The sequence below is a fragment of the Podarcis cretensis genome (genome assembly GCF_951804945.1).
Source record: "Podarcis cretensis genome assembly, chromosome: 1".
In the NCBI taxonomy this organism is placed as follows: domain Eukaryota; kingdom Metazoa; phylum Chordata; class Lepidosauria; order Squamata; family Lacertidae; genus Podarcis; species Podarcis cretensis.
Genome location: NC_137170.1, coordinates 46,140,750 through 46,166,825, shown reverse-complemented (window position 1 = coordinate 46,166,825; position 26,076 = coordinate 46,140,750). Strand labels below are relative to the sequence as shown.

Below are 26,076 nucleotides of genomic sequence, written 5' to 3'. Positions count from 1 at the left end.
CCTCCCCGCGCGCCAGGGCCCAGCTCCGTCACCGCCGCGAGCGCCACGACGACTCGGCCCAACCTGCGCGGAGGATTCCCCGCTCTTCTCCCGCTCTTGGCTGGCTGTGGCCGCGCTCAGAAAAGGCTCCTCATGTTCCGGCAGGTGCTGCGGGGCCGCCTGTCGCCCCACATGCTGCCCCTCATGGCTGCCGTGCTGCTGGAGCGGAAGGGGAGGAAAGAGACGGGCTTCTATCACTGGAGGGTAATGTGAGGCTTGGGGGGAAAGTGCTGCCTGCTTCTTCGAGGAAACCTCCGCGAGCAAAAGCTGTAGCAATTTTAGTTTCTCGTCTTAGGGGGCGAAGGCGGAACAAAACAAATACAGTTTATTGGGACATCTGCGGGAGGAAGGGGCTTGATTTATCTGCCTCTGTTTTAATTTTAACGCTTTCCAGCTAAATAGGGTGAGCAGGGGCGAAGAAGGAACGGCGTCCGGTAACCTTAGTGGTTGGTAGCGCCTCTGAAATTTCAGCCCTGCAAGCTTTTCTTCACTTTGCAAAGGAAGCTTCAGCGACCCCAGCGGTTCTGTCGTTTCTCGTCTTCCTCTATTTATCTCCAGTGGAGACTTGATCCAAAGTGAGAATTTTAAGCTGTACGCTTGCTTTGGGAGAAAGCCCCCTGCAATTTAGTGGGACTTCTAAGCAGAAAATGCTTAGGGATGTGTTGTTAGGGACGCTGCTGTTAGTAGATACCGCAGGAAATAGTGCAAAGTCAAGTTTACTTCTGGGACAGAAGAGCCTAGTCAGAAGAGTGTTTGCAATATCATCTGTGTAGTAGAATGAACCAAATTGTTCGGTCTATAATCACTAAGTGCTGTATTTGTTTTTAGGAATTTAAGAAACTGCCTCAGAACATAGATTGCCGGTCCATTTGCTGGTGACTCATACTGGCGGGGGCTGTCCGGAGTTTCAGGCAGGGATCAAACATGGGACCTCTTGCATACGAAGCATGTGCTTTTCTGTGCCTTCTGTCCCCCCAATTTGACGGCGGTGTGGGGGGTGGAAAGAGTGTTGCTCAGCCATCCAGTGAAACTATTTTTTTAACAAATAAAAAAATGACTGATTAGTGACAATGTCAAATCCCAGTCAGAAATATAGGCTAATATGGGCTGTGTGTGCATGTACCTTGAAAGCACATTTGAAGCATGTTTCCCCGCTCAAAGAATTCTGGGTACTGCAGTCTCACTTTTCGTTTACAATGGATCTGTTAGTACAAGTCTAGCTGCTGGGTGGAATGTTATCTTTTTGCATGTTTGCTAGGCATAGTTACTGTTCAGTGTAATTCAACTTACTATCATTGCAGCGGGAGAAGCACCCTTACTATAACCTCACAGTGAAAATCCTCCGAGCCAGAAACATTAAAGGAACAGATCTTTGTGAGTGTCTGGAGACTTTATTTTGCTTATTCTCTGAACTGATCCTCCACATGTCTTATTATTGTTAACCAGGGGTCAGCAAACTTTTTCAGCAGGGGGCCGGTCCACTGTCCCTCAGACCTTGTGGGGGGGGGGCGGACTATATTTTTTTTGGTGGAAATGAACAAATTCCTATGCCCCACAAATAACCCAGAGATGCATTTTAAATAAAAGGACACATTCTACTCATATAAAAACACGCTGATTCCCGGACCGTCCGCGGGCCGGATTTAGAAGGCGATTGGGCCGTATCCAGCCCCCGGGCCTTAGTTTGCTTACCCATGGTTAAGACAGTCTCTTCAGCAGATTGATTTGCTGTGCTGTTGTGAAAATTACTGAAACACATACAAGCAAAAAGCAACGTGTTTCTAATAATGGACATAAGAAGAGCTAAGAGTCCCTTTAATTCACAATCCTGACTCCCACAGTGATGATTCGGACACCTAGAGAGCCCATCCAACTTCTTCTTGTATACACCAGTAGTAGCCACATGTCGGACTACAACTATCAGCCATAGAAAGCGTAGCCACTATATGGAAGTTGAGAACATCTGAATGGCACCATATTGGTTACTTCTGGTCTATGCTGTCTGGGAGTGTCTCTCCAGTGTTTCATACAGGTTTTCCTTGCTGTGGGTTTGGCCATGTTTAATTTAGTTTCCCTGACTGATCTGATGGAGTGGATCTTAACCATTCATGCTGAGTCTAACTTGTCAAAAGTGGCTCATGATTTCATGACTTCTGTGGCAGCCATGGGTTTGCCTCAAATTCTATCTGAGCCAAAATATGAGGCAGCACACATTTTGGAATTGGGGTTTGTGTGGAATAGATAGGGGGAAATGATCTGTGGGAAGCCCTTTTTGGTTTTGTTGCTTTATTTTGTTTATTTAAAAAAATTATGCTCTGCTTCCTGCACAAAGCAGTTTATAGTCTGCAATAAAAACCAACTCCACCTGACAATAAAATATAAAATACCCTGAACAAACAAGCAAAAAGCATAAAAGGTGGAGTCCATTAATAGACTATAAAACCTAAAGCAGGTCACAAAAACCTTTGAAAAACAACAAGAATTAATGTGTGCACCGGGGGTGGGGATGAGGGTAGTTATTGTTTTGTTTGTTATTATGTTATGTATTTTTGTGGTTTTATACTTTAAACCGCCCTGGGATCCTCAGATGATGGGCAATATATAAATTCAACCAATAATAAATGAAACGTGTAAATTAAACTAGGCTATTTTGAGAAAGCTTGGGAGAAAAGAAACGTTTTCACAAAATGTTGAAAACTTAACAATGTTGGGACATGCTTGCTTTGTTTCTAAAGAAAGAGAATTGCTTCACTTCTAGAGGAAGAGAATTCCAGAGAGCTGGTGCCACAACAGTGTTAATGTGCTCAAGTAGCAGCATGTGTCACCATCATCCACAGAACTAAGTGACTGGGTTAGGGTGTGGATGTAGGGGAAGAGATGGTTTCTTGGATAACCTGATCCTGAACTGTTAGGGATTTATACACTAGTAGTAAAAAATTGAAGGTAGACCAATAGCAAATTCGCAGCCAGTGCAGCGTTTTCAATGGCAGTGCGACATCTTATCAATAGGTTGTCCCAGACACCAGCTGTGCAGCAGTCCTCAGTGTCACAGCATTGACCTTCAGGCCACCTATAAATAACATCTGCAAAAGTAGAGAACCAAATTTGTTGTTATGACCCTGGAGGCTGATGAATCCAGATGGTTTTCTGAATCTGGGGCAGGGGATGGGACTTCCCCATATAGCTTCACATTGATGTAGAGAAGACATCCAGACACTTGCACTTAACTGTCCATTAATGACCGTCCGCTCTAACTCTCATTTCCCTCTATTCATCCTAACTGTCAAACCATTAAACCAAAGTCTCAAGACAATTTTGGGCTGAATAGGGATGAACAAATTGAAACTTTTTTACACATAGGACAGAAGTACTGTGGAAATTGGCTACTCCAGATGGAGATATGCAAGCCATCTTAGATGTGGTTCCACTCCCTCTGAAGTACCAAGTATATGTTTGGAAGTAGTACTGGGCTTCCAAGTATATAGACATATACCAAGTTTATGTTTGGAAGTGCGAGCTGGACCATAAAGAAGGCTGATTGCCGAAGAATTGATGCTTTTGAATTATGGTGCTGGAGGAGACTCTTGAGAGTCTCATGTACTGCAAGAAGATCAAACCTATCCATTCTTAAGGAAATCAGCCCTGAGTGCTCACTGGAAGGACAGATCCTGAAGCTGAGGCTCCAATACTTTGGCCACCTCATGAAAAGAGAAGACTCCCTGGAAAAGACCCTGATGTTGGGAAAGATGGAGGGGACAAGGAGAAGGGGACAACAGAGGACGAGATGGTTGGATAGTGTTCTCGAAGCTACCAACATGAGTTTGATCAAACTGTGGGAGGCAGTGGAAGACAGGAGTGCCTGGTGTGCTCTGGTCCATGGGGTCACGAAGAGTCAGACACGACTAAATGACTAAACAACTACAACTGGACTTCATGCTAACTAGGCAAGCTCAGGTGGCAGCAGTAACTAATAGTGCTTTTTACCTGTTATATACTGTTATATACTAACTGATATCCTATCTAGAGACCTTGCCTCTGTTACCCATCTTGCTTGAAACATGCAGGCAGGACTATTGCAAAAATAGTTGAGGTAATGAATGTTAAATAGGGGGGAAACCCCAATAAATGTCTCTTGCCTAACTTACTTTGAGTGGAATCTGGACTGTTTGCAGTGCATGCTGAATTATTATAGAACAGCAGAGAAAGAAAGAAAGAAAGAAAGAAAGAAAGAAAGAAAGAAAGAAAGAAAGAATTTTTCTGTGACAATCAATGCCTTCAGTAATCACAGATACTTGACTTTGGTCACAATTCCAAAGGAGATTTTATTCACATTTGGTAGGGGTGCCTGAAAGTTATGGTACCATTTAACCCAACATGACTACATGGTTTAAGAGTATAACATACTATGCTAATAGTGAACTAGGAAGCTGCATTGTATTTATCAACCATGGCTAAATTGGCATACAGGGAAGACGATTCTTAACCTTCAGAATGGTGGTTGAAGATTTGGGAAACCATGAAATTATTTTGCCAAATTATCAGTCTTTTAAGAAATCTGTGTACAGCAGGGGTGAGGAGCCTGTGTCCCACGTAGACGTTTTTACATTCCAGCTCCCACAGTCAGCTAGGCTGAATGGGGTGGAGTGAGAGCAGTAACATCTGAAGGATCACATGCTCCCCATCTCTGCTTAACTGACTTAATCAAGCTTGAAAACAGATAATCCTGTATATTAGAAAAGAACATATTAGCACATTATTCTCTTTAGTTACATTTGTTCTACATCTAAAACCCACTGGTAGATTTCATGGGTTACCACTCCTGTTCTTTGTTTTAGTATTTATTAAGCTGCTACTTTGGACTACTTTGAAAAGCACCTTCTCATTATCTTAGTCTGCTGTTAGTTTTTTGTTTGTTTGTCTTTTGGAGAGAGAGACCCTTTCCTGATCACATTTCTGCCCTTTCCCCCTCTAGTGTCCGAGGCAGATTGCTATGTAGAACTGCGTATGCCGACTGCATCTCCACTCACTTACCGAACGCGAGTTATTGACAACTCCAGTGATCCAGAATGGAATGAAACTTTCCACTATAGAATTCACAATGCTGTCAAGGTAAAAAAGATCAATACTTCTTGATTCAGAACAATTGCTATATTAGGTAACATTCCTTGATTTAGGAAGGAGGGGAAATGGTTTGATTTTTCCCACAGGACCAAATACATTAATATTGAGGGGTGGGGAGTAATCTAATTCAGTCTTAAATCTTTATCGGAACCCCAGTGCCTTGTAAATCTCTTCCACCCACCCTTGCCTTACTCCTCAAATATTATTCTTGTCACCTGTCACTGATCTTACAACTGAGATAAAAAAGGTAAAGGTAAAGGTACCCCTGCCCGTACGGGCCAGTCTTGACAGACTCTGGGGTTGTGCGCCCATCTCACTTAAGAGGCCAGGGGCCAGCGCTGTCCGGAGACACTTCCGGGTCACGTGGCCAGCGTGACATCGCTGCTCTGGCGAGCCAGAGCCGCACACGGAAACGCCGTTTACCTTCCTGCTGGTAAGCGGTCCCTATTTATCTACTTGCACCCGGGGGTGCTTTCGAACTGCTAGGTTGGCAGGCGCTGGGACCGAGCAGCGGGAGCGCACCCCGCCGCAGGGATTCGAACCGCCGACCTTTCGATCGGCAAGCCCTAGGCGCTGAGGCTTTAACCCACAGCGCCACCTGCGTCCCTTCACAACTGAGATAGGCAGCCTTGAAAGCCCTGTGCTGTTTGCTGTTCTTTTAAGCCCGAGACACGGCAGGGAGGGAAATGTTCCAGTTGGCTGCTAACTCCAGACAGGTAGCTAAATGGATGGCTGATCTAATCTCTCACAGAATGCATTGCCTTGACATCTCTCTGTGATCCATAATCCCAGATTTTATATTAGCAGAGAAATCCAGAGCTAAATAGCGGAGTGGGCGGGGGGGGGGGGGAATCACAATGTACCGTACTTTTTTTAAAAAAAACAAACTTTAAGTAAATAATATGTTCAGTCATTGTCTAACAAAATTTTAGGTTTGAATTCTTAGTGGTTTGGGACCATAGACCCAAAGAAAGCTCAACAACCTTTGTGTCCGGATTTTCACTTTTTGAAATATGGCAACCCTAGCACAATAGAACAGAATAATTAAGCAAACCTCAACTTTCTGAGGCAGGCAACCCTGACATCTGATAAGTCAGGAAAAGAAAAAGCCTCTCCAATGTATGGATTACACTTTGGGGTGGGGATGGGATGGGAGATCTGTGATTTAAGGCCTAATTTCATATGGATGAGGAAAGCCTGGAGGCACAGAAAGTGGGATGAAGTGGGTTTGAAGGAGAGAGAGCTGAAGCAGATAGGAGGAGTGAGAAGGGGGTGGAAGCCCTCTACACGAGATCAGTTAGACTTTTGGTAAGAACAATATGGCAGTCCACTGGTTAGTGTGAGAGATGGGGCCGTGGAGAGAAATAGGAAAGAGGTAGCTCTGCCCACCTTTGGCTCTTGTCCTGCCCACTGCCAGTCCCACAACAGATTATCCCTGAGGGAAAAGTTTGCCCACCCCCAATTTACACAATATGATATTTAATGCACACTTTCTTTCCCTACTGTTTCAGTTCTGGACTTCTGTTGTTTCAGAACACGCTTGAGTTGACACTCTTTGATAAAGATGTTCTCTTAAGTGATGAACTTACTTCTCTCGTGTATGATGTGACAGCGATGAAGACAGGTCGCCCTCTGAAACAAACATTTAAACTAAAAGAGGTTAGTTCTTTTGTTTATTGAATGGGGGGGGGGGAATCAGGTTCTCAGGAATGTTCTTGAACCTAACTTTGCTCCTTGATATCTAAGTAAGTTTGGCCAGGACTTCACCAGTTACTTGTATCCTGAGCTATTTTTTAGCTTGTTCCTGCTGCTAACATATCTTAGAGTCACAAAAGTTGGAAGAGACCTCAAATGCAATACAGTCCAGCCCTGTGCTGATGTAAGAAGTCTGTATGTTAATATATTTATTTATTTGTAGGACAAAGAAGAGCTGGATGTAGAGTTTCTTCTGGAGGAAAGGTGAGAGCTGCTAAATTTTCCATTGTCATGGTGGCTCAGAGGCGTAGTGGGGGGAGGGGCGTGGGGACCATGGCCTCAGGCACAATTTTGTGAGTGGATGCAAACAGGCGTCCCAACAGCAGGCTCCTTCATTGGAGCCTTGGCTGTGGCACTCATGCCTGGCCACATCGCCATCCCTGGGTCAGACCTGATCTGGGGGAGGAGAGCAGGAGAAGGGGCAGATTGCTGCTGCCCACCGTCCTCGGCCATGGCGCAGCTTGCGCCCCTCTGCAGCAGCTCTGCCACCAGGTCACACCTGACCCAGTGGCAAAGAGCAGGAGAGTGGGTGACAATGAAGCTGCCCACCTTCCTTGGCTGCGGCACACCTCACACCCAGCTGCAGGAGCCTTGCCACCGGGTCAGGTATGACCCAGTGGTGGAGAAGAAGAAGAAGAGTTTGGATTTGATATCCCGCTTTATCACTACCCTAGGGAGTCTCAAAGCGGCTAACCTCCTTTCCCTTCCTCTCCCACAACAAACACTCTGTGAGGTGAGTGGGGCTGAGAGACTTCAGAGAAGTGTGACTGGCCCAAGGTCACCCAGCAGCTGCATGTGGAGGAGCGGGGAATCGAACCCGGTTCACCAGATTACGAGTCCACTGCTCTTAACCACTACACCACACTGGCTGGAGAATGGGGGGAGAGATAGTTTCCCCTCTCCTCCCCTGGACTGTGGCGCCCGGGAAGGCACCCTCTGTGGCGCACCCTGTTAGAATTCCTGCTCCATGATTGCAGTCATGGGATTTTTGTCTTTCACATGACGGTATATGTTTTGACTCTACAGAGTGGGAAGTGACGGAGACAGGATGTTCGTGTTACTGTGTTCCATGAAGTGGGACTATTGTCTTTTGTTCTTTTTCTCTTTCCTGTCTGATGCTAGAGAGAGAGGGAGCCATATTGCAGTGCTCCGTGTGTGTTTATATGTAAATAAGGTAGATTAGCCAAAATGCTGAGTTGCTGAGCTCTGTTACGCATGATACGCAAACTCTGCGGATCCCTCCGCAGTCGTTGGCATTGGTCGCTGTGATGTTCGGGCAGAAGAAAGCTTTTGAAGCTCCCAAACAAACGACCAGGAGGGAGAGAACATGCCAGTTGGGCATGTGTCTCTGCCGGGGTCCTACTCGAGTGTAGGCTGAACTCCTGACACACACCCCTTGAGGGCGCACCCTGCATGGCTATACACTCCGCCACTGTAGTGGCTGCAGTTCTAAACATTCAAGCAATGAAGGAAGTCATTGTATTCAGTGTGGCTTACTTTTAATCTGATCCTAGAAGGTTTCTGAGCTCTTGGAGTGGCTTTTTGACGTGTACTGCAGTGAGGAAGGGGGAAGGTCCCATTGCCCCAGTGGAATCCTGCTTGCTTCTCTTTGGTTCTAAGTCTTTGTCTTGTATCACTGGCATTGCAGCCATATGCAGTTTTATTGGTATCTTGGGCCTTGCCTTTATTGAGTTATTCTAGGGGTGACAGAAATGATTTAGGTGTATATAGGCGTGATTCCCCCCCCTTTCATTTCCTTCCTGGATCATTGCACATTCACACGCACAATGGCCTTTCCCCTTGCCTTTGACATCTGAGATGTATAGTTTCAGGGCCCACCCTATTTTTGTGATTACATATTTTGTAATGGTAAGTTTTAAAAACTGTTTTTAATGTTGTATTTTAAATGGTTGTCACTCACCCTAGGAAGTAAGGGTAAAGGCTGTGTAAAATACTACTACTACTGATGATGATGATGATAATAATAATAATAATAATAATAATAATAATATACAAAGTTAATGCATTCTTTCTTTTTGTCTTCTGTGTTAATTCTCATTATTGTAGCTGACTAAGCAGATTTCTATGAAATATAAACAATGCGTAATTCCTGTCCCAACAGGCTTCTTTTTTAAAAGTAGGAAGTAGAAAGCGAAGGGTAGATGTGGTGATAAGTACTGTACGTCACAGGCTCCTTTCACAGATAGTAAATTTAATATTTGATTCATGGGAATTCTGCCTCGTGAGAAACTATTCCTAAGACACAGCTGCATTTTAAATACGTTTTAGGACCCACCCTATTCTCTTGACTGCAGTTTGTTTTAAGCTGATTTGGCTATTTTCTTTTTAAATGGCTGCAACCTAGCATGGTGAAGTTGGGAAGAAATCACTATAAAATAATGTGAATCCCTGCCTTAAAGCACCTGGGGGTCTTTTTATTTTCCTTCTTTTTTAATGGCACGTGTAAACATATTTTTATGTTTGTTTATGGCAGTATTTTGCCTTCACAGCACGGATGCTCCTGGTGAAGTCATCACAAATGGTGTCCTTGTGGTGAGTGTTCAGAGAGCCAGATGTTTGGGAATTGTGTTTTGTGGTGTGCACACTTAGCAGGAGAGCCCTTTCAAAATCAAAGCATTTTTCCTCTCTTGGAAATACTTAGAGCAATTAGTTTTGCTGTTGTGTGTGCGGGTAGAGGATATTCAAGATGAAAGGTTAGGAGACGGGAGCACAGCAGTGACAGACAACACTTCCTTTTCGCTGGTGTGATCATCTCTATCTGTTCCCCTTTGGTTGTCTGCTGGGAAAGCTTTGGAAACTGCAGTGCGGGGGTGGGGGTGGGGGGGTGGAACCAAACCATTTTCCTGGAATTCCATCTAAACCCTTCACTGTATGAGAAGTCATGCAAAAGCACCATATTTCAAAACCAGTATTTTAAAATTTTGTTTTGTTCGATGTAGGCGTACCCTTGCCTTTGCGTGCAAGGGGTTATTAACAAAGATGAAAAGCCACCTCTGAGAGAGCAGGGTAAGTCCAATTTTGGTTTTGTTTCTCTCCTGCTCTGCCCAAATTTCAAAGTAGATAAATTAGGTATGCTTTAATTTGGATGTTTCATGAGTTAGTTGAAGAAGAAGAAGAGTTTGGATTTGATATCCCGCTTTATCACTACCCGAAGGAGTCTCAAAGTGGCTAACATTCTCCTTTCCCTTCCTCCCCCACAACAAACACTCTGTGAGGTGAGTGGGGCTGAGAGACTTCAGAGAAGTGTGACTAGCCCAAGGTCACCCAGCAGCTGCATGTGGAGGAGCGGAGACGTGAACCTGGTTCCCCAGATTACGAGTCTACCGCTCTTAACCACTACACCACACTGGCTCTCAAGCAAGAAAGTCTATACAAGTTCTCGGCTACAGCTCATGGTTAGCAAGGGGAGAGAGCTTAACCACCATTCTTGGACTGGATGATATGCTAAGTTAAAAGTTGGCTTAGTGTGGTGTAGCACAAAAAGGACTGGGGAGCTGCAAAGCAGCTGCAGGTTCTTCTCAGGGGGCCAGTACGTTTGCATGGTCTTGTCTCAACACGTTGAGTAAGCTGTCTCTTTGTGTCACCACTTCCTTCTTGGCTCTCTGACTCCCAGGCCAATATGCATCCTTGGAAAGACTGTGTTATGAAATAAGGAGAGTAGAGAACCTCTAAAGTGGCTTGCTTAAAGTGTACATTTGTTAGGAAAGAACGTGGGGGATAGGGTGGATCTAGATACAGGTTAAAAACGCTATAAATAAGTCAGAAATTAAATCATTACAACAAAAGAAAAAAAAGCCTATGTAAAAATCCATATAAACTCCTTTTTGCTCTCTGTCCCCATCTGGTTTTGGATGTTTATAATGCATCCAAAGCGTATTATTGTGACGAATGTAGCTGAGTCCTTAGTCTTTCCACCCTGTTCTTTTGCCTTTCGGATGAAAGTGTTAATGCCTACAAGTTTTCAAAATGATACAAAAAATCAGGTACCAGAATTTGAAGTCTACTTAGTCAGCTTCTTCTTCTTCTTTATTTCATAACCTTTAATACCTAAGTGTGGTATATACATGGAGGAGGCAGTAGGCTTCATTGCTTTCAGAATCCAGATTTGCCATTAATTTAACCAAATTTCAATCCATTAATATTAGTAACAATTTTTAATGTCTTATCCATGATGTAGGAGCTTGGCATTTTGTTATTGATACTTTGGTTGCTCTGCCATCTCTAAGAGTAGTCTCTACTTACATATTGTATAGTATTTCTCTTAGGAATGCATGTCCTAAATGTCTCACTGTCGTTTTTAGGAAGCAGACTGTTCAAGCTCTCGCTTCCAGGCGCCTATGAGAAGCAGTTGTCCATTCCTTGCAAATCGGACTCCGATCAGAGTTGTGGAAACTCATTTGTCTTTCATGTAGGCCAAGGGATGTGTTCAGAACTGGATGTGGAGTTAGAGCGAACCATTACCATCCTTCAGGTGAGAAATCACCACACATCACATTAGAGAATGCTTACAAACTTGTTTTCCTTATGAAATGTCTTTATTTATTCTCAGGACGGAGTGAGCCCAGACTTTGAAGAGCATAGTACAATTCTTGGATCAGGGATTGTTCCATTGCAGTCCCTTCCTCTGGGAAAGGAAGTTGATATGGCTGTTTCACTAGGAAAGGTAACAGTATGATTTATTTATTTTTTAACTTCATTTTAGCAATCTTGGGTTGGGTTGTTGCCTCAACTCCTCTTGCAATGTTTTTCAGGTATAGATTGGGGTGGCTAATCTGTAGGCAGCTAAGCACATCTGGCCCAAAAGACCCACCCTCCCCCCTGGAAATTTGTCATTTAAGGGAAGATTTATTATTATCATTAGCCTTTTGGTATTTGGTTTAGTATGTCACAAGTTATGCAGGCCTGATTTACAGTACAGTGGTACCTCTGGTTAAGTACTTAATTCATTTCGGAGGTCTGTTCTTAACCTGAAGGTCCACTTTAGCTAATGGGCCCTTTCTGTTCTCATCCTGAAGCAAAGTTCTTAACCTGAGGTACTATTTCTGGGTTAGCGGAGTCTGTAACCTGAAGCGTATGTAACCTGAAGCGTATGTAACCTGAGGTACCACTGTATATGTATTGTGTTTTCTTTCAAGTCCCCTGCCACCAAAAAGTACAACATGTTTGTGCCCAAACACACACAGATATTCACTAGGTCAATCTGTTGGCTTGGTTTTAAGGTTTTATTCAGTTAGGCACATGAGATGGTGTTGGGATTCCCTGAAAAGATATGTTCTGTGTTTATTTGCTCTGTGGGTAAAGTCCTGCAAAACTGACCCAAAGTAAGGTCTTTGGGGTTGAGGTAGCATGGGGTTAAGGGACCAAAAGGAAGATAACATTTCACTAACTGGTTAACGAGAAGAGCATGGGTTAATTAATTGGAAAAATTTCCCCGCAACCTCTTTCAGTGTGTGCTGTCTTTCATCTTAGGATTTAAGTGTGGATCTACACGTGAAGGCTGAAAAAATGTGAGTCTTGCACCCAGGAGCTGTTTTAGGGGCATAATTTTAATTTGCTTTTCTGGATTTGTGATTGCCAGCCAAAGAAAACACAGGTGCATATGCGTGAGGATGCTGTGCAACGAGTTGGCGTGCTTTTTGAACCTTTTCCTGCAAAAGCTTCCCAGTGCAGAAGAGGCATTGCTTAGTTTCAAAAGCTATTTGCCTTTTTGGGTGCTAGAGCTGCAGGGAAAAAGACACATGTATTTCCAATGCAGTGTATGTTGGATTCTCAAGCACTTTTGACTTCCTTCTTTTTCAGCCATGACTTAGCTTAATTTTTTTGGTTTTTTTTTAAGTCTGTTGTCTTGAAATTACCCAAGCCTGATTTGATTTTTGAGATGAACTTTTTCAGAATACTGAAACACTTAATACACCTTTCCATTATTTTTTAAGGTAGGGGAAAACTGTATGTGTGTGTGGGGGGGGGGAAGTATATGTATTTAAGAGGAGGTGAGAGGGATATTGGATCTTGTCCCACACATGACATGCAGCGGCGTAGCGTGGGTTATCAGCACCCGGGGCAAGGCAAGTAATTTGCGCCCCCTAACCCGGGGCAAGGCAAGTAATTTGTGCCCCCTAACCCGGGGCAAGGCAAGTACAGTAATTTACTCTCCCAAGCAGCAGCAGTGAGGCTTCTCTTTCCCCCGCGCTCTCCCGGAGCTGCCTCTTTCCTTTCCTTTTTTCCCTTTCTCCAAGGCTTTTCGCTTTCTCTCCTTAATTGATTCCCCCTCCACACCGCGGCGTTTCCTGGCTGCTTCCCCCCCTTCCCCCCTCTCTCCTCCTCGCTCTGCTGGCCTTGCCCTGCCCTGCCTGAGGGCACCCTGAGGAGACTCCGCTCTCCTTTTTGACCAGGCGAGGTGGAGTAAAGGGGGGAAAGTCTCTTCCCGCCCCCTCACCAGACTCCCTGCTCGGCTTGGCTCACTACCCAGGCGGCCAGTGGAGAGAGAGCCGCAATTACCATAAAGTTCCTCTCCCTCCGCTTCGCCAAGCTGTCAAAGCCCGGCAGCAGCGGCAACGGCAGCAGCAGGCGCAGCCAGACCCCCGCCAGCCAGCCAGCCCGCCCGCCCGGCTTCCTCTCCTTTTTTTGCCCGCGGCAGAAGGCTTTGCTCTCCCCCTTCTGCGACCTCCTCGCCAAGCCGAGCGAGCGCGGGCTCCCTAACCCGTGGATTTTAGTAGGGGCAGAGAGCTGCTAGTGCGAGTGCGCCCCCCGCCCAAGTTGCGCCCGGTGCGGCCGGCACCCCTGGCACCCCCCACGCTACGCCATTGATGACATGCATCTCTCACCCCACATCACATGTCGGCCAAAAAGCTTGCCAGGCCTTTTATACCATATTTTCTCCTTTAACACTGTCTTCTATACTAGGACAGAGGATCTTGATGTACGTCTGGGTTTTGATCTTTGTAAAGAAGAGAAACAGTTTCTGGGACCAGAGGAAGGAAATAGTATCTCAGGCACTAAAGAAGACGCTGCAATTGAGAGAGGACCTTGATAAAGAAGAGGTATGTGACTTGTCAATGTGATATACAGAGCCATTCATAATTGGCTACAGCTCATAATAAAATAGGGCATCTTGTTGTTCAGGAGTTTATTCATTTAATTTCTTTTATTGCATTTATGTCCCACCTTTCCCCCCCCCCCCTCCAAGGACCTCAAGCTGGTATACATGGATCTCTCTCCTCATTTTAATCCACACAACAGCCCTGTGAGGTAGCTTAGGCTGAGAGGCAGTGAGTGGTCCGGGGTCACCCAGTGAGCTTCATGGCTGGGTAGGGATTCAAACCCTAGTCTCCCAGGTCCTAGTCCATTACTCAAACCACTGCACCACACTGGTTATTATATATCCCATATTACATATCTCATTTAATTAGGTGCCTTGGTTTTCCTAAATATATATATATATATTTATCAATCAATCAATCTTTATTACGGTCCAGAGACCCAACAGGTCTTCAAGATGGCATTGTTAAAGTAGCATTAACCTGAGCTCCACATCAGTTTTTATTAGTTTTATCAGTCTTTTATTAGTTTTTATCAACCTCAGTATTTTTATCATTTTGACAGCTTTTCCTCAACTATTATATTCACAAAGTTTGAGGTAAAAGCTTGAGTTAAAAAGTCTTAGAGAAAGTCTTGGAAAAAGCCTTAATTAGCTCCAGCTCAACTCAACCTACCCACTAAAAATATTTAAAAATGATTCTGTCAGACAAATAGTGGAATAATAGGAATACTCTGTAACATATACAATGCACAATTTTGTTCACCTGCTTTCTCTCTCCATCCCCCCCCCCCCCCCCCCCCGCTTTTAAGGTACCTGTTATAGCAGTCCTAGGATCCGGTGGAGGCATCAGAGCACTGACATCATTTTATGGCAGCCTGTTTGGGCTTCAGCAACTAAATCTTCTTGACTCTGTCACATATCTCTCTGGGATCTCAGGTTCTACATGGTATGTGAGCATGAAAATTCTTATTTCTTACCTTGAACCAGAGGAGGGAATAACATTTCTTCTTGTGCTTTTTGGAGTATTGATTAAAATAGTGTTTCATTCTAGCATCTGATGAAGTAAATAATTGCCTACAAAACTTTTCAGTAAGCTTAAAAGTGAAACTGCACACTTTTCAATAAGTTTTTTTTTTTAAAAAATAGGACAGTCAGTTGATTTCCCAGCAGCCACCCCCCCACACATACTCTGTCACACTCACGTTCATACAAATACACATACAAATAGAATGGATGCATCTGTAGCCCTTAAATAAAACCATGTATTTCTGTACAAAATATGCTTCTTCAACTTTGGGTTGGTTTGTTTCTTAGAGTGCTTAAAAATCATATCATGAACTCTGTCTTGTCCTGTTCATATGTCTCCTACAGCTTATCATTCCCTTTCTAAGCTAAAAAGTCTCCCTTACAGCTTCTTTGTGCTGTAGCCACAACGGAAGAGAACACTTTCTTCTCAAGTTTATTTAGAGCTCATCCACACTTCCATTTGGCCCACTGCTCCCCCCCAGGAAAAGCAGCATGGCAAAGGCAAAACTAGTTGGACCTGTGCTTAGAAAGCATGGACAAACAGAAAACCACTCAGACCCTTGCTTTCTAGGCACGGGACGAGTCCTTAGTCTTCTTAAGCAGACAGTGACTTCTAAAATAGTCTTACTTTAGAAAAAGTAGTGGATAGTATATAAAGATTAGATTTGATGCAGAAATTTAATATTTTATCTTTGCAGGTGCATGTCAATGCTGTATAAAGATTCTGAGTGGTCCAGTAAAGATCCCGGAGACTTTATCAGCACTGCCCGGGATAAAATGTCAAGCAGTAAAGTAGGAGCTTTTTCTTCAGAGCAGCTGAAGTATTACTTTCAAGAACTGGTTGCAATGGAGAATGCTGGACGGAAAGTGTCTTTCACAGACCTGTGGGGACTTATTGTAGAGTTTTTCCTACAGCAGAAGGTGTGTTTTTGTTTTATTATGACTTTGTGTTTTTATTTTTATGTTGTGAGCTGCCCTGTGATCTTCGGATATAGGGTTGTATACAACTTTAATAAATCATCACCACCGCCATAATCAAATCAGGAAATGCACATACAGTCGTACCTTGGAAGTTGAATGGAATCCATTCTGGAAGTCCGTTTGACTTCCAAAATGTTCGGAAACCAAAGTGCAGCTTCTGATTGGCTGCAGGAAGCTCCTGCAGCCAATCGGAAGCCGTGGAAGCCCCGTCGGACCTTCGGCTTCCAAAAATAGTTTACAAACCGGAACAGTCACTTCCAGGTTTGCGGCGTTTGGGAGCCAAAACGTTTGACTTGCAAGGCGTTCAGGATCTAAGGTACGACTGTATATGTAATATATATGCATTGCAAGTAAATTCTAAATTTGAAACCCTTATTGCCTCTCCTCTATTCAGGAAGACCAGTCAAAGCTGTCTGACCAGCAAGAAGCTGTGAAACGGGGGCAGAATCCCTACCCTATCTATGCATCCGTTAATGTGAGGCCCAATGTTAGTGGTGGTGACTTTGCAGGTATAGTAAGGCAGGTGTATTTCTTTCTCATAAAATCTGTAAGTAGTGTTTTTTCTCTCTAGCATGGGCCATTTACCTGCCATTGCACAGTTGATTATTTCCCTGCCCATTAAGGAGGGTGTTATGTACTGAAGTTCTCACCCTGGGCCAGCAGGGGGATACTGTAGATAGTTCAGGTCCACATATGCAAATAAGGGATCGAAAGTGACATTCAGTGATTGGATAGTTACAGAAAATGGTTACTGTTGCGTTCTAGTGGAGCTCTATATAAGCAGGCTGGCTGAACCCTTCAGTTCAGTTCTGCTCTGGCCTGTGAATAAACAAGAGCTGTTTGAAGAATCGCTGTGTCGTCTGATATGTTCACCCACAACTTAACAGAGGGTGAAGTGAAAGGATGGGGGTGGTGGCTGGTGATGGAAGAGAAATAGTAAGGATAGAAAAGTGGATGATTAATTGCGATGGGTCAGGAAATACTTTGCATTAAGCCTTAACTCCTCTCATAGCAGTTTGCTCTCCCTTTTTTTCATACGTCATGATTTGACAGCGCAGTTTCATTATTGTAGTGAACATGTGAATGCTAAACATGTGAGCAACATATAAACTAGCCTTATTGCTTTGACTGGGTGTGTGTGTGTGTGTGTGTGTACAGCAGCCTTGTTTGCTTACTTGTTTCTGATGTGGTGCTGGTATTTTCCCTGTTAGAATGGTGTGAGTTCACGCCCTATGAGGTTGGATTTCGCAAGTATGGTGCTTTTGTCCGAACAGAAGATTTTGACAGCGAGTTCTTCATGGGGCGACTGATTAAGAAACGTTCTGAGCCCAGGATCTGCTACCTGCAGGGTATGAACTTTTGTGCTGATTGTAAGGCAGAGACAATAACTTCATGAAGCATAATGTGTCTGATTCCTCAGTTATGGCCTACAGGGGTTTTGTTGGGTGGGTTTTGTCATGGTCTGTTATTTCAAGTTGAGAAGGAATATCTTTGCGGTCACATTAGTAGAGATGTGGGTGAGCAGGGCTGCCATCTCCTGAGGGCTGATCCCATTTCAGGCCCCTCAATATTTTTGGAGTCGGGGCTGCTCCCCCCGTGATGTCCCAAAAGCGTGGAGGCAAAGCGCAGAGCCGAGTGTGGCCTGGCTAGTTCCTCCTCCTCCTTCTGCAGAGAGGAAGGAGAGTAGAGCTAGCCTCCCGCCAGTGGCAGTTCCAGGAGGAGCCGCCAGCCAATGGGGTCACCATGTTCAGCTCCACCCCCGGCTCCCCCTGACATCCTGATGTTGCACCCCCCTATGCTTACAAGCTGGCACATCTGTGGATGAGGATTTGCCTTCTGTTGTATTTGGCTTGGAGTCATAACAAACCACTTTCCTGACAACACTCTGCTTTACATTTACAGTATAAGCTACACTGAATATTGTAGGTAGATCTGTTGGAGTTTTGGTGGGTTGGTAGGACTGCTGTGTTGTATCTTAGGACAGATGGTCCTTTGGCCCCTTCCAACTATCCAATCTCAAACTATTCATGAGTCACAGCCTTTAAAAGTACTTGCTACCATATCCTTTGGCTTATATGCCAAAATGCCTTCTAAGCAATGTACCACCATGAAATCATAATTAAAATATGCAATAACAGTTGCACCTGCGGCAACTTTGCAAAAGTTAGCAATAATGTCCCAGCATATAGCTTTAAGCTGAAAACAGTTGCAGCCTTTGTGTTGCCTGTGCACTCTTTTGAAATAATCTTATTTGAAACACCACTAGAGGAAGCACACACAAAGAACTCAGACCTACCTCTTAATGTGGAGAATCTGTGGTTTAATATTAGCTAACACAAGATAAGGATGTACAAGTACCTTGATCATGTGTATATTTTTGTTTGCCAAAGTGGGGAGAGCCTTTAAATTTGATTTAAAATAATTTCCTAATTACTCTGCAGGAATGTGGGGCAGTGCCTTTGCTGCGAGTCTGGATGATGTATTTTTGAAGGTGGTTGGTTCAGGACTGAGCTTTCTAGAATCTCTTGGTGATGTTGTCAAAGTGATTGGTAAGGAACAAAGTTGCTCTGCATTATTTTGCACAATAATAGCTTTGCTTGAGAATTTGGTTTGGCAGACTATGTACCTTCTTGTTAACATAATGTTGAAACTTTCAAACAATAGCCAGTCAACAGAAGAGGCATAAATTTAAAGGGTAGTTGAACTTTTTGTTCTATGGATACCATCAAAATTGTTCTCATCTGCTAATGGGATGATTTATTCCAACTTTGTTCTTGAGAAAAGTGGAGGAGCTACTTAATTGATTGCAAAATTTCTTACAAGGCAGGGAAACGTTTGAAAAAACTGCAATTGAAACAAAGCTGTTGAGAAGAATGTGTGAGCCTGCCAGGGCCAACCAGGAGTTCCTTGGCAGCATTAGGAGTCAGGGCCATATCTTAAGACTGTTTTCCTGATATGTTATTTTTAGTCATCTCTCTTCATTCTAACACATGTTACATTTCTGTAATAGAGTTTTCGACTTGAATTCAGAGCATCTTAAGTTCAGCAATGAATGTTGGGTGACTTTGGGCCAATCATCATAACTCAATAGTTGTTTGTTTGAGGATAAAATGTTTGGGGCAGGGGAGAGAAGGGAAGGTAAATTCATGTATACAATTCTTGGGAAAAATATGGGATTGTTACTGGTTAATGACCAGCTTGATCCCGTCCAACTCAGTTGTAGCTCCCATGTACTGCTGAAGGGATCCCAAGACAGTATTACAGAAGCCTATTTCTGTCTACTCCTTGTGCACATCTGAGACACTCAATGCACCAATCCGTTACAGTGATGGGAGGTCTGTGGATGCCTCCCATATACACAGCCAGCCCTACCCTCTCCAGTTGATCCAGGAATGTAAGTTTGAGCTGATAAGAGGGGCAAATTTGGATAGGAGTATGGGTGGTGTGCATTGTCTTCCTGTGGCTCATAACAGCTTGGCACATTGTTTGCCTACGCAATGTGCTGCACTCCAGATGTCATTGAACTACAACTTCCATTAGCCCCAGCCAGTGTGGCCATTGGTCAGGAATGATGGGAGCTGCAGTCCAACATCCTCTGGGAGACACCACATTGGCTGCTTCTGCCTAGAAAGATGCCTCTACAGATAGTGCTGTACTTAAAGCCAACAGGTTTGAACTCATAACAGTGAGTTTCACATGGTCACAGTGTCTGTGACTTTTCTTATCAATTAGTATTGGCGATACTGTAGGAGTGTTTACTGGTCAATGGTGAGAATGGTATATAAAGAGCTATCAGTTGAAGATCACATGGTAGCATAGTATTTACACATATGAAAGTCAGAAATGGCTGTCTTATTCACAAGTGGTGAAACTATGAGAGGTACACTTAAATTCCAAATCTGAACTTTACCCTTAAATTATTTTACACGTGGTGGAGCAAACTTAACTCTTTTAGTCTTGGTATCAGTTTTACCTGGCCTTCTTAATAACTGTTAACGCTGCTGCCTTTGTTAATGTTGGTTATTTAAAATAATTTTATTTATTGTGTTTTTATTTATTGAGGCAGCACAAAGGTGGCATATAAATGAATATTTCAACAGCAGATATACGGCAAAGTGAAATACCCAAATCTTGTGCGCATTGTTACAAGGGATCACAAAGTGTAAAGAGTGTTCATGCTAATTGAAGTATCTGTTTTCTCAAAATCTAAAGATGACACAGGCTAGATTGGAGATAAATATATATTAAAAACACCGCATGATTCATGATTGTAGATGACTGTCGACGATCCCATCTCCGGGATCCTATGAGGCTGAAGACTCGTCTGGTTATACCTGGCGGACCCTTGATACAAATTTTCCAGGACTTCTTCAAGTCTCGTGTTACAGCTGGGGAAACTTTCAATTTCATGCAAGGATTGTACTTGCACAAGGATTACGTCAGAGTCAATAAATTTGTGCTCGGGAAAGGTAAAATTTCTTTTTGGAATAAAAACCGACCTTCCCCAAAGTTTATAGATTAGCAAATGAAACCTGCGTAGTGGGAAAATCCTCTGTTAATAGTGTCAGATCTCCACTAAAATCCAGTCAGGTGCCAAATACAGACATGACTTTTCCTCTCTTAGTATAAAACATTCAATTATAAATTGAATTTCCATTGAAGGTATTGACGGTTCTGTTTCACCATTTTTAGCATACTGTGTTGCTTTTTTTCAGGTACTCATTTAGACGCTTTCCCTAATAAGTTGACTCCAATGGAAGAAAGTCTGTACCTTGTCGATGGTGGCTTTTCCATCAATTCTCCCTTCCCCTTGGTACTGCAACCAGAGAGAGATGTTGATGTCATCCTATCATTCAATTATTCTTGGGAAGCGCCATTTGAGGTGAGACAAATTATTGTAGCCTGCCAAGTCAACTTGAGGTGGTTGGGGTTTTTTGGCTTGTTAAGTTTTCTTGGCTTGGTACTAGTTCAAGTTCAGCTGAAGTTTTTCCAGTATGGTTCCAATTCAAGCCAATGAGCATAGGGAAAAGGTGCTAATAATTGCCTGACCGTTTTTTATGTCCCTCTCATACTTCAGGTCTTAGAATTGACTCAGAGGTACTGCAAAGAACGGGACATTCCTTTCCCAGAAATCATCTTCACCAAGGAAGATAAAGAAAATCCCAAGGAATGTTATATGTTTATGGATGCTGAGAATCCCAAGGTTCCCATAGTCCTTCACTTCCCTCTTGTTAATGACACCTTCCACAAATACAAAGCACCAGGTAAGCACGTGAGCTTACACAACCTGCATTTTATTTTATTTTTTTATTTTTAAAAAATATTTATTAAAGTTTTAAAGGTTACAAAGAGAAAAAGAGAGAACACCAAGTTAAACAAAAACTAAACAACACATCACAATATAGAAAAAAAAATAGAAAAAAGAAAAATAATTATAAAAAACAGAAAAACCGAAAAATAGAAACAATTAAAAAAACACAACGAGCCTTCCCATAACTTATCTTTCATTTGCTTGTTTCCTTGACCTCCTCGCACCTCCCTTTTTTGTATTCTAGTTCAGTTAGCTATTTCAGCAAATCCTTTCCATCTTTCCCAATTTTTATCCTATAATTTATCTTAATATAATGTAACTTTACCTTTCCTCCTTTCATCCATTAACAGTCTATTTTTACTTAGTCCTTTATAATATTTCTGCTAAAGCCACATAACTTCATTCCAGCCTCCTTCTAACATTCCTTAATTTTACAATATTTCTGTAAATAAGCTTTAAATTTCTTCCAATCTTCTTCCACCGACTCTTCTCCCTGGTCTTGGATTCTGCCAGTCATTTCCGCCAGTTCCATGTAGTCCATCACCTTCATCTGCCATTCTTCCCGGGTGGGAAAATCTTGTGTCTTCCAGTACTTTGCAATAAGAATTCTTGCTGCTGTTGTAGCATACATAAAGAAAGTTCTGTCCTTCTTTGGCACCAATTGGCCGACCATGCCCAGGAGAAAGGCCTCTGGTTTCTTCAGAAAGGTATATTTAAATACCTTTTTCATTTCATTATAGATCATCTCCCAGAAAGTCTTAATCCTTGGGCATGTCCACCAAAGGTGAAAGAATGTACCTTCAGTCTCTTTACATTTCCAACATTTATTATCGGGCAAATGATAAATTTTTGCGAGCTTGACTGGTGTCATGTACCACCTGTATATCATTTTCATTATATTCTCTCTTAAGGCATTGCATGCTGTAAACTTCATACCTGTGGTCCATAACTGTTCCCAGTCAGCCATCATAATATTATGTCCAACATCTTGTGCCCATTTAATCATAGCTGATTTCACCGTTTCATCCTGAGTGTTCCATTTCAACAGCAAGTTATATATTCTTGACAAGTTCTTACTTTTGGGATCTAACAGTTCTATTTCCAATTTTGATTTTTCCACCTGGAAGCCATTTTTTTTGTCCAGATTATATGCCTCCATTATTTGATAATAATGGAGCCAATCTCGCACTCTATTTTTTAGTTTTTCAAAACTGTAGTTTTAATCTATCTCCCTCTTGTTCCAAAATTTCCCAATATTTCGGCCATTTGGCCTCCATATTGAGCTTTTTCTGAGCCTTCGCTTCCATTGGTGACAACCACCTTGGGGTTTTATTTTTGAGTAAGTCCTTATATCTTATCCAGACGTTAAATAGTGCTTTTCTGACAATATGGTTTTTAAAAGCTTTATGTGCTTTGACCTTATCATACCACAAATATGCATGCCACCCAAATACGTTGTTAAAACCTTCTAGATCCAACACGTCAGTGTTTTCAAGAAGCAACCATTCTCTCAGCCAGCAAAAAGCAGCTGATTCATAATAAAGTTTAAGGTCTTGCAGGGCAAATCCACCTCTTTCTTTAGCATCAGTTAGTATCTTAAATTTTATTCGAGGTTTCTTGCCCTGCCAGACAAATCTAGAAATATCTCTTTGCCACTTCTTGAAACAATCCATTTTATCCAAAATTTGCAATGTTTGAAACAAAAACAACATCCTAGGCAGTACATTCATTTTTATCGCAGCAATTCGGCCTAGCAAAGATAGCTTCAGATTTGACCATATTTCTAAATCCTTTTTCACTTCCATCCAACATTTTTCATAGTTATCCTTAAATAAGTTCACATTCTTGGCAGTCATATTTACCCCTAGGTATTTCACTTTCTTAGCCCGTGTTAATCCTGTCTCCTTCTGAAACCTCTCTCTCTCTCTCTCTCTCTCTCTCTCTCTCAGTCACTGTTAGGTTTTTCTCTAAAACCTTAGTTTTCATCTTGTTCAACTTAAAACCCGCTACCTGACCAAATTCTTGAATTAGTTCCAGTACTCTTTTAGTACTAGATTCTGGCTCCTCTAATGTCAATACCAAATCATCAGCAAATGCTTTCAATTTGTACTGTTTGGCTCCGACCTGTATACCTTTAACCAATTGGTCCCTTCTAATCATGTTTAGAAGAACCTCCAGGACCGCACAACCTGCATTTTAAAGTATCTAGTTGTTATTCCCAAGTAGAATGTTGAACTGACTGAACATTTTGAACATGATTTTGGTGTGGTCATTAAGCTGTTCTGGAGAACAGCAAAAGGTGAGGAAATGAACTGAGTGTCCTCAGAACAGTCTATTTTAAGGAGTAGAACTTGAAAATCTAAATAGAAAATTACTAATTCCTTTATGAATAAGGCTCTACCCTACCAACCAGTTCTGTCACGTATGCTGGTGATCTGGTTTAATATTTCAGTGGTTTATAATTAGCTAGTGGGACAGCATCAATACTGACATATTATGAAGAACTTGGATCATCATTTTTGCTTGGGAATTCCAGTAAAAACACACAAATCTTAAACATGAATGTTGTTGTTGGTTTTTAAAAATACTTTTAATGCTTAATTTCCACATAACAAATTATCAAGCCATATAATCACCAACATAATCCCCCCTTTTTTATTCCCCCCCAAGGACTTCCCTCAGCTCCTCTCTCTGATTTCGCTGCACATATTTTCTCTGCATATTATAAAATTGTAGATATCCTTACATATCTGTCCATGCTGTTATCAACAATAAATTTGTATATGTTTATTCAAAACCTGCCAAGGAGTCCAGTTCATTTTGTTGCATTTTTAAACAATTTGTATAACGTTCCCATTCCTCCTTGAAATCACAGCTGTCCTTGTTTCGCAACAAAATAAAAAAATTTCTTCCAGTAGCACCTTAAAGACCAACTAAGTTAGTTCTTGGTATGAGCTTTCGTGTGCATGCACACTTCTTCAAATACACTGAAACAGAAGTCCCTGTTTCAGTGTATCTGAAGAAGTGTGCATGCACACGAAAGCTCATACCAAGAACTAACTTAGTTGGTCTTTAAGGTGCTACTGGAAGGAATTTTTTTATTTTGTTTTGACTATGGCAGACCAACACGGCTACCTATCTGTAACTTGTTTCGCAGTTTGCATGAAACATGAATGTTGTTTTTTATAATGCAAGATATATTTTCTTGGAAATTTGGGAGAACAGGGAGCAGTTAATTTAATTGTCATGGTTAGCCAACTACCCCCCCCCAGTTGTTTAATTAGTTATGCTTGTTTGTAATGTGGTATAGTACCGTATTTTTCGCCCCATAGGGTGCACCAGCCCATAGGGCGCACCTAATTTTCTTTTTCGGGGGGGGGGGGATAAAGAAAAATTTTTTTATTCCCCCCCAGGCGCAGGGCTGGGGCGAGGGAAGCCTGAGCTTCCCCCGACCCCAGCCAACAGAACAGGCTGCTGTCCGCAAGCCTTGGGAGCCGGGCGGAAACTCCCGCGGGCTCCCAAAGCTTGCGGATAGCTTCCTGAAGCCTGGAGAGCGAGAGGGGTCAGTGCGCACCGACCCCTCTCACTCTCCAGGCTTCAGTGAAAGCCTGCATTCGCCCCATAGGACGCACACACATTTCCCCTTCATTTTTGGAGGGGAAAAAGTGCGTCCTATAGGGTGAAAAATACGGTAAAATGCAGTATATAGTAAAATGCAGTCATGTTCATACTCCAATTAGCCCCAGTCAACATGATCAGTTGTCAGGAAGAATGGGAGTTGTGGCCCTCCAGATACTGTTTGACTACAGACCCCTCATTCCTGCCTCAGAATAAGTTTGAAGGAAGGTATTCACACAATGTATCTTTTCCCTCTCCTCTGGCTGCAGGAATAGAACGTGAATCAGAAGAGGAGAAATCCTTTGGTGATTTTGTGATTGGAGGAATAGACTCGCCATACTGGACACTAAACTTCACCTATGAACCGGAAGACTTTGACAAACTGCTAGAATTGAGTCGCTATAATGTACTGAATAACAAGGAAGTTGTTTTTAAAGCATTAAGTATGGCTTTAAGCAGACGAAAGAAGAAAAGAGGATTAGGGTTTCTTTGAAAACTGGGAAGTGAATGGATTGCAGTGCTTTTATGAAAGATCCCAGTAGAAATAAATGAATCTTTGCGGGGTCCTTTTTATGTGAATGGATGTTGCACTGTGAAATTCTCTTCTGATTGCACTGGAAACTTAAGTTTACGTACAAAGAAAGCTGTCCTTTCCTTTTTCTGTTCAGTAAGGAAAATTTGCATTGGATAAAACTTAGCAGTAGGTTTCCAGTGCTACAGGTCCAATATTTAAGAAGTCCATTTCTGAATGTCCACTGGGGTATATATTTCATCTGATATCGGGGTGGGGAAATCTGAGAACTGTTTTATATTTATTTTTATTGTAATCATATTGTAAATAGTCTTAATCAAAGAACATGAAATTAATGTTACATGTTCTGCTGGGTAAAGGGATGCAATTACTACACCTTGAAAGAATACCTTTGAAGAAGAAACACTGATACCGTCAAATTTAACCCTCATCTTGAGTGACGGGCATTCTACATCAGTGCACAAAGAATGTTATTTATTTTAAGAAATCACCATGTGTTTGAATAATGAGGACAGGAGTCTTCATATCATGGAAATTCACAAGTGAAATTTTTTTTTTTTACAAAACTTTTGTTAATCTTTATTTTGGTAATGAAGCACAACAATACTTTTATAAATAAAAAATATTTTTCTA

General features: G+C 42.5%; 1 protein-coding gene across 1 annotated transcript; it reads left to right on the top strand.

Moving 5' to 3' along the window:
- The first annotated feature begins 28 nt into the window (after positions 1-28).
- PLA2G4F (phospholipase A2 group IVF) lies at positions 29-26,076 on the top strand. The gene is given in 21 exon segments (XM_079964476.1): positions 29-243; positions 1,341-1,413; positions 5,012-5,148; positions 6,694-6,819; positions 7,079-7,119; positions 9,426-9,468; positions 9,876-9,942; positions 11,238-11,407; positions 11,486-11,599; positions 12,406-12,443; positions 13,840-13,900; positions 13,902-13,976; positions 14,785-14,921; positions 15,700-15,922; positions 16,377-16,491; positions 17,194-17,331; positions 18,424-18,531; positions 20,257-20,451; positions 20,698-20,864; positions 21,060-21,246; positions 25,181-26,076. Coding segments are annotated over 21 exon segments (2,550 nt in total). The 5' UTR covers positions 29-132; the 3' UTR covers positions 25,405-26,076.